The sequence below is a fragment of the Pteronotus mesoamericanus genome, unplaced genomic scaffold (genome assembly GCF_021234165.1).
Source record: "Pteronotus mesoamericanus isolate MK-2021 breed Mesoamerican mustached bat unplaced genomic scaffold, CSHL_Meso_final scaffold_533, whole genome shotgun sequence".
Lineage (NCBI taxonomy): Eukaryota > Metazoa > Chordata > Mammalia > Chiroptera > Mormoopidae > Pteronotus > Pteronotus mesoamericanus.
The window spans coordinates 1,530,433-1,543,519 of record NW_026555320.1 but is presented as its reverse complement, the minus strand read 5'-3'; the positions used below and the strand labels follow the sequence as shown (position 1 = coordinate 1,543,519).

At 45.8% G+C, this 13,087-nt stretch overlaps 1 protein-coding gene across 1 annotated transcript; it reads right to left on the bottom strand.

Annotated features, from left to right (window-relative positions):
• Positions 1–1,433: 1,433 nt before the first annotated feature.
• Positions 1,434–11,107, bottom strand: ZNF35 (zinc finger protein 35). Its single transcript, XM_054594793.1, has 4 exons — positions 11,011–11,107; positions 8,569–8,883; positions 7,422–7,566; positions 1,434–3,191 (listed from the first exon to the last, which is right to left on the bottom strand). The coding sequence occupies exons 2-4, from the start codon at positions 8,758–8,760 to the stop codon at positions 1,945–1,947; spliced, it is 1,584 nt and encodes a 527-aa protein (XP_054450768.1). The 5' UTR covers positions 8,761–8,883; positions 11,011–11,107; the 3' UTR covers positions 1,434–1,944.
• Positions 11,108–13,087: the final 1,980 nt, after the last annotated feature.

Sequence of the window (13,087 nt, the reverse complement as noted above, 5' to 3'; positions counted from 1 at the left end):
GGGGCCCTAACTTGATCCTAATCTCAGTAGGTCTGTTATTTCTAGATCTCTCCACATCCAGACAGGGAACAGAAAGGGTCACTGATAGGATTTACGAGGACTTGAGCATTTTTGATTCTTAATACTGAATCCTGATTTCTTGTGTTTGTGTCCCTCTGACTCAGTGGTGCGGGGAAAGAGGTTGCACGTGCTTTGATGAAAGACTGCAGTTAAAGGAGGAAAAGAAGAAATTAATAAGCTTTTTAGTCTGTGCTTCCTGTATGTGAAAGTGCTCTGTAAACTACTAAACACCATGATGACTAACACTCAGCCTTGCAGACATGAGATGAGAAGAGCATGGGCCTCCTCCACACGAGTGGCACCCAACCGCTTACCGCCAGGTGTGGCACCCATGGTAAAGGCTCTCCCACGCTGAAAGGTGGTGGTGGACAGACTGAGCAGTCAGGAGACTTACATTCCCGTCTTAGATGTGCTGCCTGCTGGTCACACTGCTTAAGGCACGCCCCCAAAACCTGTCACCTCAGCTTCCTTACCTAAAAATGAGACTGCACGCCCCTTTCTTGTCTCTCAACAGACCTGGGTGGGGATTACAAGTGGCTGGACAAGCAGTATGGCAGAACAAAGAGAATCTGGATTTAGATCTTGGATTTGAATACAGGCTGTCACTTATCACGTGGCCTTGCTTTAAATGACCACTTGCAGGTGAATGGGGCAAACACCTCTTTCAGTGCTGCAAGGATTAAGGTAATGATCTACATAAAGCATGAGATAAGTGCTGGGTACCATGGTACTATACATGAAGGTACACAGAGACTCAAGTTCCATATAAATACAAGGCAATGTTACATAACTCTACCTATTGCATAGTTTTATAAATAATTTTCCAGGAGTAAAAGGCTCAGTGGTAACAAACGTATCTTACCTTAGCCAGTTTCTTCATCCTTCTAAAAGTTTTCATGTTCCAATACCTTTGAACTTCTCAAAAAACAAAAACAAAAACAACACCTAAGACCTTAGGAACCCCACTCTGTGCCCCCCCCCCTTTCATTTCCCTCTTTGGTCCTCCCAGAGTAAGAAGGGCCCCATTTCCCCCTCTAAAGACCATCCAGAGAGTGAGAATGACGCCTAAACTGGGGAGAAAACATGGGCCTGCCTCTGGGCCAGCTTCTCCTTGGACCCCTCTGCCTGGGAAAGGGCTGTCAGGAGCGTCCCACTGGAATGGAAGGCAGTGGGAGTCGGCGCCGTGAGGAGAGGCGCGAAGCAGCCCCAGTGTGTTGTCTCCACCCGTCCTCCAGGGCCTGGCCAGGTGCGCCGGGGAATGGGCAGGAGATTCACCAGGGCTCCCCAGAGCTCCACCACACCAAGGTTCATGAGGTACAGACAACGAGGGAAAGCTGTTTTCCCACTTTTGTCCATTTTAGGAGTAGACGGTTAATAGGTTTATAAAATTGTTTTTGTTTTTGATTACCTAGGGAATGGAAAGCTTATATTCATAGGTGAGTTGTTGGTGAATTACCACCCCAAGTAGTTTCTGTAACTAGTCACTGCTTAACCCCAAATACTAGGAGAAAAGGTTCAAAGCACCAGAATTCCACCAGGCAGACCTTCTCCAGTAACCTGCCTGTTGCTCAAGAAATTACCAGTTTTTAAAAACAAAACTTAAGAGCTTAAAAATACCTTTCCCCAAATGAGACCTTTATCACTTGGCTTTATAGGACGCATTTCTAGGAAAGCCACATTCTATTTCAGGCAACATCACCACTTAGGGGACAGTTAAAAACAAAGTCCTTGCCTTTGGGAGCTTAGGTTTCATTTTCTTAACGTCTGCCTCTGAAATGTTTATCTTGTGCTGCACTCCTGAAAAATGTAATTTTTAAGGACAGATCAGGCCTCGTTTTTACAAAGGAGGAAGGAACCAGCAGGGGCATCTACGTCCTTGATTCGTTACTCAACCAGGTGGGTTCTGTGGTGTCGCATGAGGTGCGAGTTGGAAATGAAGGCCGCGCCACACTTCTCACACTCGTAGGGCTTCTCCCCAGTGTGTGTTCGCTGGTGCACAGTGAGGCTCGACCTCTGCCGGAAGGCCTTGCCACACTCGCCACACGTGTACGGCTTCTCCCCGTTGTGGATTCTCTGATGGATGAGCAGGTAGGAGCTGCAGGTGAAGGCCTTCCCACACTCATTACACACATAGGGAAGGTCTCCACTGTGAATCCTCTGGTGCACAATAAGGCAAGAGAGCTGACTGAAGGCTTTTCCACACTCACTGCAGTCATAAGGTTTCTCTGCAGTGTGGATTCTCTGGTGCACGATCAGGTGTGAAAAACAACTGAAGGCCTTTCCACACTCTTTACACTCATATGGCTTCTCACCAGTATGGCTTCGCTGATGCACAATAAGATTGGCGCTCTGGGTGAAGGCTTTGCCGCAGTCATTACAGGCAAAAGGCTTCTCCCCGGTGTGGATCCTCTGGTGGACAATGAGGTTGGAGCTCCGCGTGAATGTTTTCCCACACTCGTTACACTCATAGCATTTTTCTGTGATGTGGACTTTCTGGTGCCGAGCAAGCTGTGAGCTGTAACTGAAGGCTTTCTCACACTCACTGCACTTAAAAGTTTTTTCTAAGGAGTGGATTTTTTGGTGCACTGTCAGGTTGGAACTCTGAGTGAAGGCTTTCCCGCACTTGGAACACACGTAGGGCTTCTGTCCAGTGTGGATTCGTTGGTGCACAACGAGGTTCGCACTCTGGATGAAGGCCTTCCCGCACTCGTGGCACTCGAAGGGCTTCTCCCCCGTGTGGATTCGCTGGTGCACCACGAGGTTTGCGCTCTGACTAAAGCCTTTCCCACACACACTGCAGGTGAAAGGTTTCTGCCCAGCCTGGCTTTTCTGGTTTTTAACGGGGCCAGAACTCAAGGGGTATCTTTCCCCGGATTTCTGACATTTCTGGTCTTCCTCTTCTTTGAAGCTTTTAGGTACGTGACAGTCCTTCACTGCCACTTGTCTGAAATCTTTCTTCTCCCTCTTTATTCTCTGCCTTTTCAACATGGTCCCTTTTTCACATGCTTCTTCTACCTCCGGTCCTTGAGAGTCAGCTTTCTGGATTCTTTCTGGTATTATGAAAGGTTTTTCTGCTTCATCACATATTTCAGTTTTTGGAACCAATAACTGTGGGTTCCTGGTTTCAGCACCTGAAATGAACAAAAAATACAAATGTCAACTTTTGCTGACCTAGAGAAAGAACAGGATCATAAAGTCATGAAGGTCAGGAAGTATGTGACTTCAGTGTTTGTAAAAGGTCTTTATCAAGGGAAAAATCCCCTCAGATGTCACCTCTCCTCTGCAGGTTCTTCTGCCAGGCCTGTGACCTCCCCACGCTCAGAGCGGAAGCCACCGATTCATGGTCTCTCCAGCATTTCCCTTTACCTCCATTGGACACTTAACATGCTGCCTCATGCCAGGGAAGCCGTCCCCAGACAGGTCTCCTCCCAGCTGTCTGGTGCCTGAGCTCACATTGGAGACCAGTTCTGAAGGGCAGTGTGTCCCCAGGCTCGCCTTCTTACCTTAGCCTCCAAGTGTGAATCTGCTTATGACGCACCAGCTTGTTAGGGAGGTTCCCTACGTGTGAAGGAAGATCTAGGCAATTTAGCTTTGTGTCTGAGGATGCTAGACAGCAAAGAGAAGGTGAACAGGAACAGAAAGGGCCATGCTAGACGCCCAGAGGACTGCAGTGGCCAAAAGCCCCCCCGTCACTGAGAGGCCGTGCAGCAGAGCCAGACTGCTTTCAAATACCTGCTCTGCCACGCACCAATCACATGACTGTGGGTAGTAACTTAACTCCTCTGTGCCTCAGTCTCCCTACCTCTAAAATGGAAACTATAACAATCTCTACCTCATTAGACCACGAGAAGAGGAACTGAGTTCTCTATGTCAACAGCCGAGGAGAGCCATGGAGCACAGGAAGTGGCTCTGCAAGTGTCCACGGTGTCTTTCGGCCTGACCTGTGGTCCTGTGGGTCATGGTGCTGGGAGCCAGGAGGAAAGATGAACCCTAGGGGATGGCAGTTGCTATGGTGATAGGTGGCAACACTAGAAGGTTCTAAAGAACAAACGCCTTACCCCTTGTGTCGAGGAAACAGCCTAGCCTTGTGTCAGAGAAAGCTGACCTTTTTGAGTTGAGTGTGAGACGTAATGCAGCCTGCTCCATCGTGCCAAAAAATACCATGAGAACACCAAAACTTCCCAAAGTTTTATTTAAAAATTTTTTTTTACATTTTACTTATTTATTTTTACAGAAAGGGGAAGGGAGGGAGAGAAACATCGATCAACTGTCCTTTGCATGCCCCCAGCTGGGAACCTGGCCCACAACCCATGTGCCCTGACTGGGAATTGAACCAGGGACCCTTTGGTTTGCAGGCTGGTGCTCAATCCACTGAGCCAGGGCGGAAACTTCCCGAAGTTTTAAAACTCTGACTAGTTTCTGGTTGCTCCGCTGCATCAGGACCCGGACGGTGTCCACACGGGGGCCCGCAGCCTGTGGCATCGCAGCTCTGTCTCGTCTCCAGCCCCACCGCCCTTGACCGTGCAATGCGCACCCACGCAGCTGGCAAAGCGAGCCCTTATTAAGGGTTTGGGAATTAAATAAAGCTCAGGGACACTACTCGAACAATAAGGCAAGTGGGATGAGGGTCAGCAGGGGTGGGAGGCAGGCCTTCCCATGGGCAGGGTCAGCTCGGAAGGAGCAGCGGCATCACACAGCGACTGCCTGCGGGGGGGTCCGCCGTCCACAGAAGGTCCCACCGGCCCAGGCCAGGGTGACTCTAACAGGAGACGAGTGGCAGGGACAGAGCAATATGGGGCTCTGGGCAACAGCCCCGTTTCGCTGCCTGGCTCAGACTATGGTGACATGAAATTCCATCACAATCATTCAGGTAAGAAGGGCAGCGTCACAGGAAGGAAAGGCCTGAGCATGATATACTGTAAAGCCCCAAATGCAACAATAAAAAAAACCTGAAATGTTAATCTTTTTCTGGTTACTTCAATCTCACTGCTTTTACATCTTCTTACTTTTTCCCTCTACCTCCTTTCCCTACTGCCTGTCTTATCGTTCTCCTCTCCTGGTGTTTATTTTTTAAAACTTTTATGTCAAACATTCTGATTTTCCCCTTGTACACTTTCATGTCTCTTCTGCTTTTCCTTTGCTCATTACATGCTTCCTGTTTCTGCTCTCTACCATTATTGCCTACACCACACCTTACTTTTCTCCCTCTGCCGCTCCTTCCCTGCTTCCCCCTCCTTCTTTCCTTCAGCTCCTCACCGCTGATACTGAGGGGCCCATCCCCCACAAAGCAGGTCCCCAACAGAACAAAGCCCAGGAACCCGTTAGCCCCTTACCTCACTCCCACCTTCCTTACTGTGAGACTTAAGAGAGCCGTGAAAGATGAAGACCAGTGGGAACTACTACTGAACCAGTTAGGTCCAGTAACAGAAACATTCCTTACATTTGCATAATGCGGTGTGTTAAAATTATTGCACAACCAAGTATAACTGTAGCCCAAAAGGTCTTGATGTAAGTGGTTATTTAACAGTTTCCTCACACAGATGGATGAAGAGGTAGGGTCTTGGCAAGTGACCAGGAAAACCAAAGCCAATGCTGTGTGCTTAAGCTCAAAGCAAAATCAAAAGAAAAATACATTCCTTTCACTTTCTAATTAGCTGCTGGCTGTATTCTGAGCTATGAAGGGTAGTTTGATATACTAAATTTTTAAGTCCCATTCATTAGATTTACTAAAGATTTATGTTTATCAAGATTTATAAGATTTGTAAGTCTGCCTACCTAGGTGTTGGAAATGTTTTAAAGAACTAAAGATATTAAATTTATAATTTACTATACTTTTTTCTTGAGAAAATAAAAGTAAATTGTTATGTAGGTAGAATTAAATGACCAAAAAAAAGTTAAAAAATTTTACTTTGTAAAACTTGAAGCTTACCTAACTACGAATTAAAGAAGTACAAGTATTTTCATGTTTATAAAAATATTTCTAGATGTATAAATTAACTGAAAATAAGTTACTCTTAAATGTATCAAAACTTGATTTGAATGTGTCAACTTTAACTATATAGGAAACTACAGATAAACTCTTTCAGACTTTAAAAACCCAGTAACACATCAAAATTTCACAGCACTTCCATGAATAGTATAATGATTTTACATCAAAATGAAACTTCTCCTTCACTTGTGTAGGAGGTATAAAGGGCAAGTCTCTGTCTTTTCCATTGCTCTATCCCCAGCACAACGGCCCTGCCTGGGATGCAGGAAGCCCGCCCCCAACAAACCCTGCGTCTCCCGAATGAAGGCGGCCCTGCTTCATAGAACAGGGAGTGGAGGTCCAGAGAGTGAGCCAATAGGCTCAAGGTCACAAAATTAGCAGAGGCGGGGGAGCAAATACCCTCAGGTCTCTCCTGATTCTTAGAGCTCAGTGTTCCCACTATCACCTGCTACTGTGGAAATGGCTGGCAGCACAGGAAAGCAAGTCTTGGCTGGGAACAGACTGCTGAAGCAAGAGGCAGAGAAGGAAAACAGAGGTCGTTCCTGCTGGATGAGTGCAGTTACTGCAGTTAGGACTACGAATGACTGAAAAAGCAAGGAAACAGAGAAAGTGATACACAGAGGCATGCTCCACTGAGGATGGAACAGAAAGCAAAAAGTGGGGAAAAGAGTCTGCGGAGAGTTTGGAGAATGAGTAACAGACACAAAGGGGAGATCCTAATCTTTCTCGCAACATTGGTTGAGGAAAGTGACTTGGTTCGAAAATGCCTGAGGACCTGGCCAGGGAGGGGGGCGGGTTCGACATACTCAGACTCAGCCCTGTACCAGGCAGGCTCATGGACCGAGTGCCGAAAGGGGCCTCAGCAGTTACCCAGAAGTTGTTTCCACAACACAGGACTCACGGAGACCACAGTCATGTGCCACTCTGCTGGCAAGCTTCCATTGCTGATAGCTAGACACAAAGCCCTTTCCTGAATTCCAGCTTAGAGACCCAGGTGATAGTCCAATGAACTCTCCATGAAGATCTAGTTTGGAACATCCTTACAGCTGACACAACTTCTCAAAATCTTCTAGAATGTGTACAAAGATCTAGGAAAACAAAACACTCCAGGGCATTTTCTCACAATTACCACAAAAGTTGGGCCCTGCTACCTTAGCTGGCTTCTCATGCAGGCTCACCAGCCTATGCTGAACACAAAGTATATGAAGAGGACATATCCCTACATGTATGAATAGATACGAAACCTGCTGAGCAATAAATGTGATGAAAAGGTGAATGTGAAGATTACCTGTGTGTGTCTGCAAAACAAACCATTTCCCGTGACATATGCATAGGCACCTCTCAGTGCTCTGAATCAGGGGGCTGAACTTACCTAGCGAGGCCACGTTCCCATGACTCTCCAGGACCTCGCCCTTGGCCAAATTCCCCCGTAATGCGCAGCTGCCGAGGGCCGCAGCAGCAGGTGCCTCCTGCGTTGCTTTCAGGACCACTGCCATGTCCCAGAACAGGTTCTCACCCTAGAGAACAGGCACAGGTGCGTTTATGAGAGAACGGTTGCAGAGGTGGGGGTGGAGGGGCAGAGTCAGGTACGATGACAGCTTTTGAGGATAAGAACGTAAGTACCTATTCCTAGAAACCATACACAAACAAACAAACAATTTCCACACAACTGCAATTCGTGAACTATTTTTTAAAAAAAGAAAAGGAAGCCAGAGTCTTTCCTAATCCTCAAAGCGAATGAGGCAGAGAAGCAGGCCTGCCACCTTCTTCCCTATCAGCCTGGTTTCACCTCACCGCCTTCTCTGGCATCCAAACCTAAACTGCGAGGGACTGTGTGAGAAGACAAGAGAGCACATGGGGACACTTTCCTGAGCAGAATTTTCTAAGACCTACAGATCAAAGAAGATCATATCACTACAGGGAACCTTACCACTAGCGATGCTAAGGAGGATGTGTGAAAACCTAAGGGCCGCAGTACAGCGCACAGCCTCACTACTCAAAGTGCCGCCCGCCACTCAAGAGTCACCATCGCCTGGGGGCTCGTGAGAAATGCAGAACTTCAGGCCACACCCCAGACCTTCTGAATGGGAACCCGCACTTTAACAAGACCCTGCTGCAGCGATTCCTATGCATTATTAAAGTGTGAGAAACATGGGTTAGAATCAGCAAATCCTGACTGGAACCACCTAAAAAGTGTTTAAAACTACCAAAGTCTGCATCCTCCACCCCAAGGGACAGTGATTTCCCTGCAATGGGGCAGGGCACGGACACCCCAAGCTTATAAAATGCTCCCCACGTGGCTCTGTGCAGCCAAGTCTGAGGACCACCGGTTTATAAAGTACTAACTGTCATGCCAATCAGAAGAGAATGTTCTGATTGTATTTCAAAGGACCAAAGGTCAGGGCCCTCGCTAAGAAACAAGACCCCGGATCTGCAGGCAGCGGGACAGCGCCCCACCCCGACACCGCCGGACATCTGTAGGCTTCTCCCCCCTCATTTCCCCCAAGGCCGTCACTCACCTTCTCCTCCTGTTCCGCTACATCGAGGCCTCCGTGGGAAGCCTGCCCAGGGGCCCAGGCTTTGATGTTCCCAGAGTGGGCCTGCGGGCCGGGTGCCTGATCCGGAAAGGTTTCCTCCTCTTCCTCCTCCTTCTTCACTGTCACTGGGCCCCAAGGGGCCAGGGCCATGGCCTCTCTCAGATCGGCAGTCATCTGCTCCGCTCGGCAGGGGGACTACAGCTGGGGGCTGCCCGCAGAGGTCAAGCCCCATCTAACCGTTCTGTTTCAGAAGTTTCTTCTTCCGTTTCTTCCCAGGGCCCAGGCCAGTGCTGCCTCCTGAGAAACCAGAACACACCATTAGCGCAGAGCAGAGGTTTGCCTGGCTGCCCCTGGGCCCACGGGCCGAGCCCACCAGTGCCTGGGCAGCGTGTGGCCACTGCAGCACAGGGTCTGCTCTACGCCTCACTCCCAGGACGGAAGGGGCTGGGCTGTCAGCATGTAGTTTGTCCCCATGATAATTACATTATAAACAGCTTTATATAACGTCTCTTGATTATTTTCCCTGATTATAAAATTAATTTTTATTATAAAAACTTGAAAAATACAGAAAATCATTAAAAATCATCTCTTATCCATTTCCAAAGAGGTAACTGTTATGTAGCATAGAATATAGTTCTTTCCTTTTTTTTTCAATTTTTTAAGAAGATTTTATTTATTTATTTATTTATTTTTAAAGAGGAGAAGAGAGGGAGAAAGAGAGGGAGAGAAATATCAATGTGTGGTTGCATCTCATGTGCCCCCTGCTAGGGACCTGGCCTGCAACCCAGGCATGTGTCCTACATTGGGAATTGAACCAGTGACCTCTTGGTTCACAGGCAGGCACTCAATCCACTGAGCTATTATTTAGCCCAGGCAGGGATAAATAACACTTTTAAGATAAAAAAGATTTTTCATGTTGCGATTCTTAATATTTGTTATTTTTAATAGCTACACAATAACCTATGGTGTTAATTACTATTCTCATTGAAAAAGAGTCAAGTAGTACATAAATGTATAGAGTTAAAGATATGTCCTATATAACACAGAGTAGATATCAGTCTATTTAGTGTTTTCTCTGCATTGTCATACATGTGTGTACACCTTCACATATTTTCCCACAGCATGTTACATCACACACGTATGTTGTTCAGCAATCTGCAGTTTGTTTTTTGAACTCAATTTCCGTATTTCACAACAGTCTAGTAGTCTTAGATGTTTCAATACAAGTACATTCAGAACTATCACGTTCTGACATAGTACTCTCAGTTACAGCTATAATTTACTTAACTATCTCTTACTTATGAACCACTGCTTTAGTAAAAGGAGTTTTGATTCTTTCCAGTTATTTCCTTAATAATAATTGTTAAAATTTTTTTTCTGTGAAAATAAGAGAGATTACAGGTTGAAGGATTTTTACGGTTGACATGTATTGCCAAATTGCTTTCTAAAAGGACCACACCAAATCACACCACCACCAACTTAACAGTATTCGTTTATCATAGACAAGCCAGCAGGTTTTTGCTGTTTAAAAAATTTTGTGATAAAATTATCTTAACATTTTCGTTCATTATGAGAATGAGAAATTTCCATTCCCCTTTGGATGCTTTATTATTAAAAAAAAATGAATGTTAGCCCTGGACCAGAGGCAGCTCAGTTGGTCAGAGCATCATTCTAATTGTCAAGGTTGCGGGTTTGATCCCCCTTCTGGGCACATACAGGGATCAAACCCATGAACGCATAAATAAGTGGAACAACAAATCGTCTCTCTCCCCCTTCCTCGCTCTCTAAAAATCCATCAATAATTTTTTTTCAAAAAGAAAAAAAATGCTACATTTTACTAACTTTCCTTTTGCTGCTATTAAAGTGTTCATATGCTTTTTCCAAGATGTTAACTTACTGGCAACTTATAATATAGATTGAATATCTTGAGTAATGCAATATTTTTATTACTGCAACAAATCTTCTGTAAGATTATTCTGTCCTTGACTAGCTGAATTCTACCAGGTAAGGAGAACCCTTGTAACACCCGTTTCACCTGTGAACGCGAAAGACTGGCTAATGTGAGTAATGCCATCAGACTGCTGATCAAACTTAAAACGGCGTCCAGCTCTAGACAGCACTGAGTCCCCAGCAAGAACTTCCCCTTCACTGTTCTCTCCCTATTTCCAAACGTGGCTGCCCATCCTCCACCAGGCCCCGCGCAGCCTTGTTCCAGGGCTAAGCCAGGCTCCTGGGGGAGATTCGTGTCCAACATGCCCCAGGCCAGGCCCTCCGCAGGCGGCAACCGGTTTTCCGAAAGTCGTGGGGCACGGAGCCACCCTCGGACACAGCTGGCGACCTGGCGAGTGGATGCGTTGGTCCACCGCCGGGATGGCTGGTCCCTCGCCCGCGGCGTCAGCGCCCACCCCCGCCAAGCCCGCTCACCGTGCGCCGCCGAAAGGCCCGGCCGGAGCTCGCGGGGTTTGGGGAAGCAGGACTACGGACCAGGACCTCTGCGCCTAGCGGCGCGAGAACAATGACCGGACAGGAAGTGCCTCGGGATGGGCTTCCGGCTCCCCAAGTCGCCAGGCCGGCCTCTCTAGGAACCTCGGAGGTGCTTTCCTCTCGATGGGTGTCCACTCTCGCTCCCGATCAGGGCTGGGACCCAGAGCGCGCAAGCAGGATGGTGCAGGTAGGCTGCGGCCCCGGGCCTCAGGGATGGGGACATCCCCACGCTGAGCGGGGGCAGTTGAGCGAAGGGCGCACCTGGGAGCCCGAAGCTACAAAGCATTAATCTGCAGAAAGCCCTGATAATTTTGCTCCAAATATTTTATTTTGTAAATATCAAACGGTACAGAAAACTGGAAGAAAGTGTACAATGAATGCCCGTTTCCGCCATCTAGACTCAACAATCATCACTTTGCTACGTTTGCCTTGTACTATACATACACTGAAAGTTTTTTTTTAATTGTAAACATCGAAACACTTCATTCCAAATACTTCAATATTCATCCTTTAATAAGAATATTCTCCAAACACCATCATTACAGGTAAGAAAATTAGCAAGAATTCCCTATTACCTAATATCCAGTTATATTCAAATTTCCCCTACTGTCCTAAAATATATATTTCATAATCTTCTTTTTCCAAGTCATTTTCACAGACTGCATATGATTATGGCTCTTTAGTCTTTGTTTTGACTTTTTAAAAAAATTTATCGAGTCACAGGAAGTTGCAAAGATAATACCCTTCACCTAATTTCCCCCAACAGGTATATCTTACATAACTATATAAAAATCAGAAAACCAGCACTGGTACAATGTGTGTGTATACTTGTCATTTTATCCCATGTATCGATTTGTGTAACCACCATGAGCAAGACACACAACGGTTCCAATACTATGAAGATCCCCCTTAGTGCTACCGTCCCGTCTCCCCGGTTCCCTCCCTCCATCCCCCACCTCTGGCAACCACTCATCTGTTCTTCACCTCTATCATTTTGTCATTTTAGATTATATAAATGAAATCATGTACTTTTTGACCTTTTGAGTTTTTCACTCAGCATCATTCTTTGGAATTCACTTGAGTGACCACAAGTACAATAGATCATCCCATTTTATTGCACTGTAGGAAGTATTCATGGTATAGATATACCAGTTTCTTTTAATCACCTGCTGAAGGATTTTTGTGTTACTTACCAATTTTGATTGTGAATAAAACTGCTGGGAACAGTCATGAACAGGTTTTCATGCGGACGTGTTTTCACTTCTTTGGGACAAATGCTCAGGAGGGTAAATACTGGGAAGAAACTGCCAAGCTATTCTCCAGAATGGCCGTACCATCTAACATCCCTCGCAAACATGAGATACAGTTTCTCCACATCCTTGCCAGCATTTGGTGTTAACACCTCTTGCTAAAATTCTGTTCTGCGCAGTTCTTTTTAACTTGCATTCCCCTAATGGCTAATGATGTCAAACATCTTTTCATTTGCTTGTTTGCCATCCATACTTTGGAGCAACGTGTTTGCGACTTTCTATAATTTTCTAATTAAAATCTATTATTGAGTTTGGAGAATTTGTTATATAGTCTAGATACAAATCCTGTATGGATATATGATTTGTAAATATTTTCTCCCCTTTTGTAATGTCTTTAAATACTCTTAAAAGTGTCTTTTAAAAAGCAAATCATTTTAACCTGATGAGATCCAATTTTTTTTTTTTTCCTTTTATGGAGCATGTTTTTGATACAAATCTGAGTTCTTTGCTTAGACTTAGTTCATGATTTATTTTTTTATGTATTTTTGCCTATGGATGTCTAATTGCTCCAGCAGCATTTGCTGAAAAGGCCTTCCAATACCCAATTCCTTTTGCATCTTTGGCAAAAATTAACTGGACATTTGAGTCTATTCCTGGGGCTCGTGCTTGCGTGCTCTCTCTCTCTATACACACACAGCAGAGAACAGTACAATGAACTCTCAATACTCATACAGCTTCAAAGATTATCACCCCTCTTGTTTTTAAGA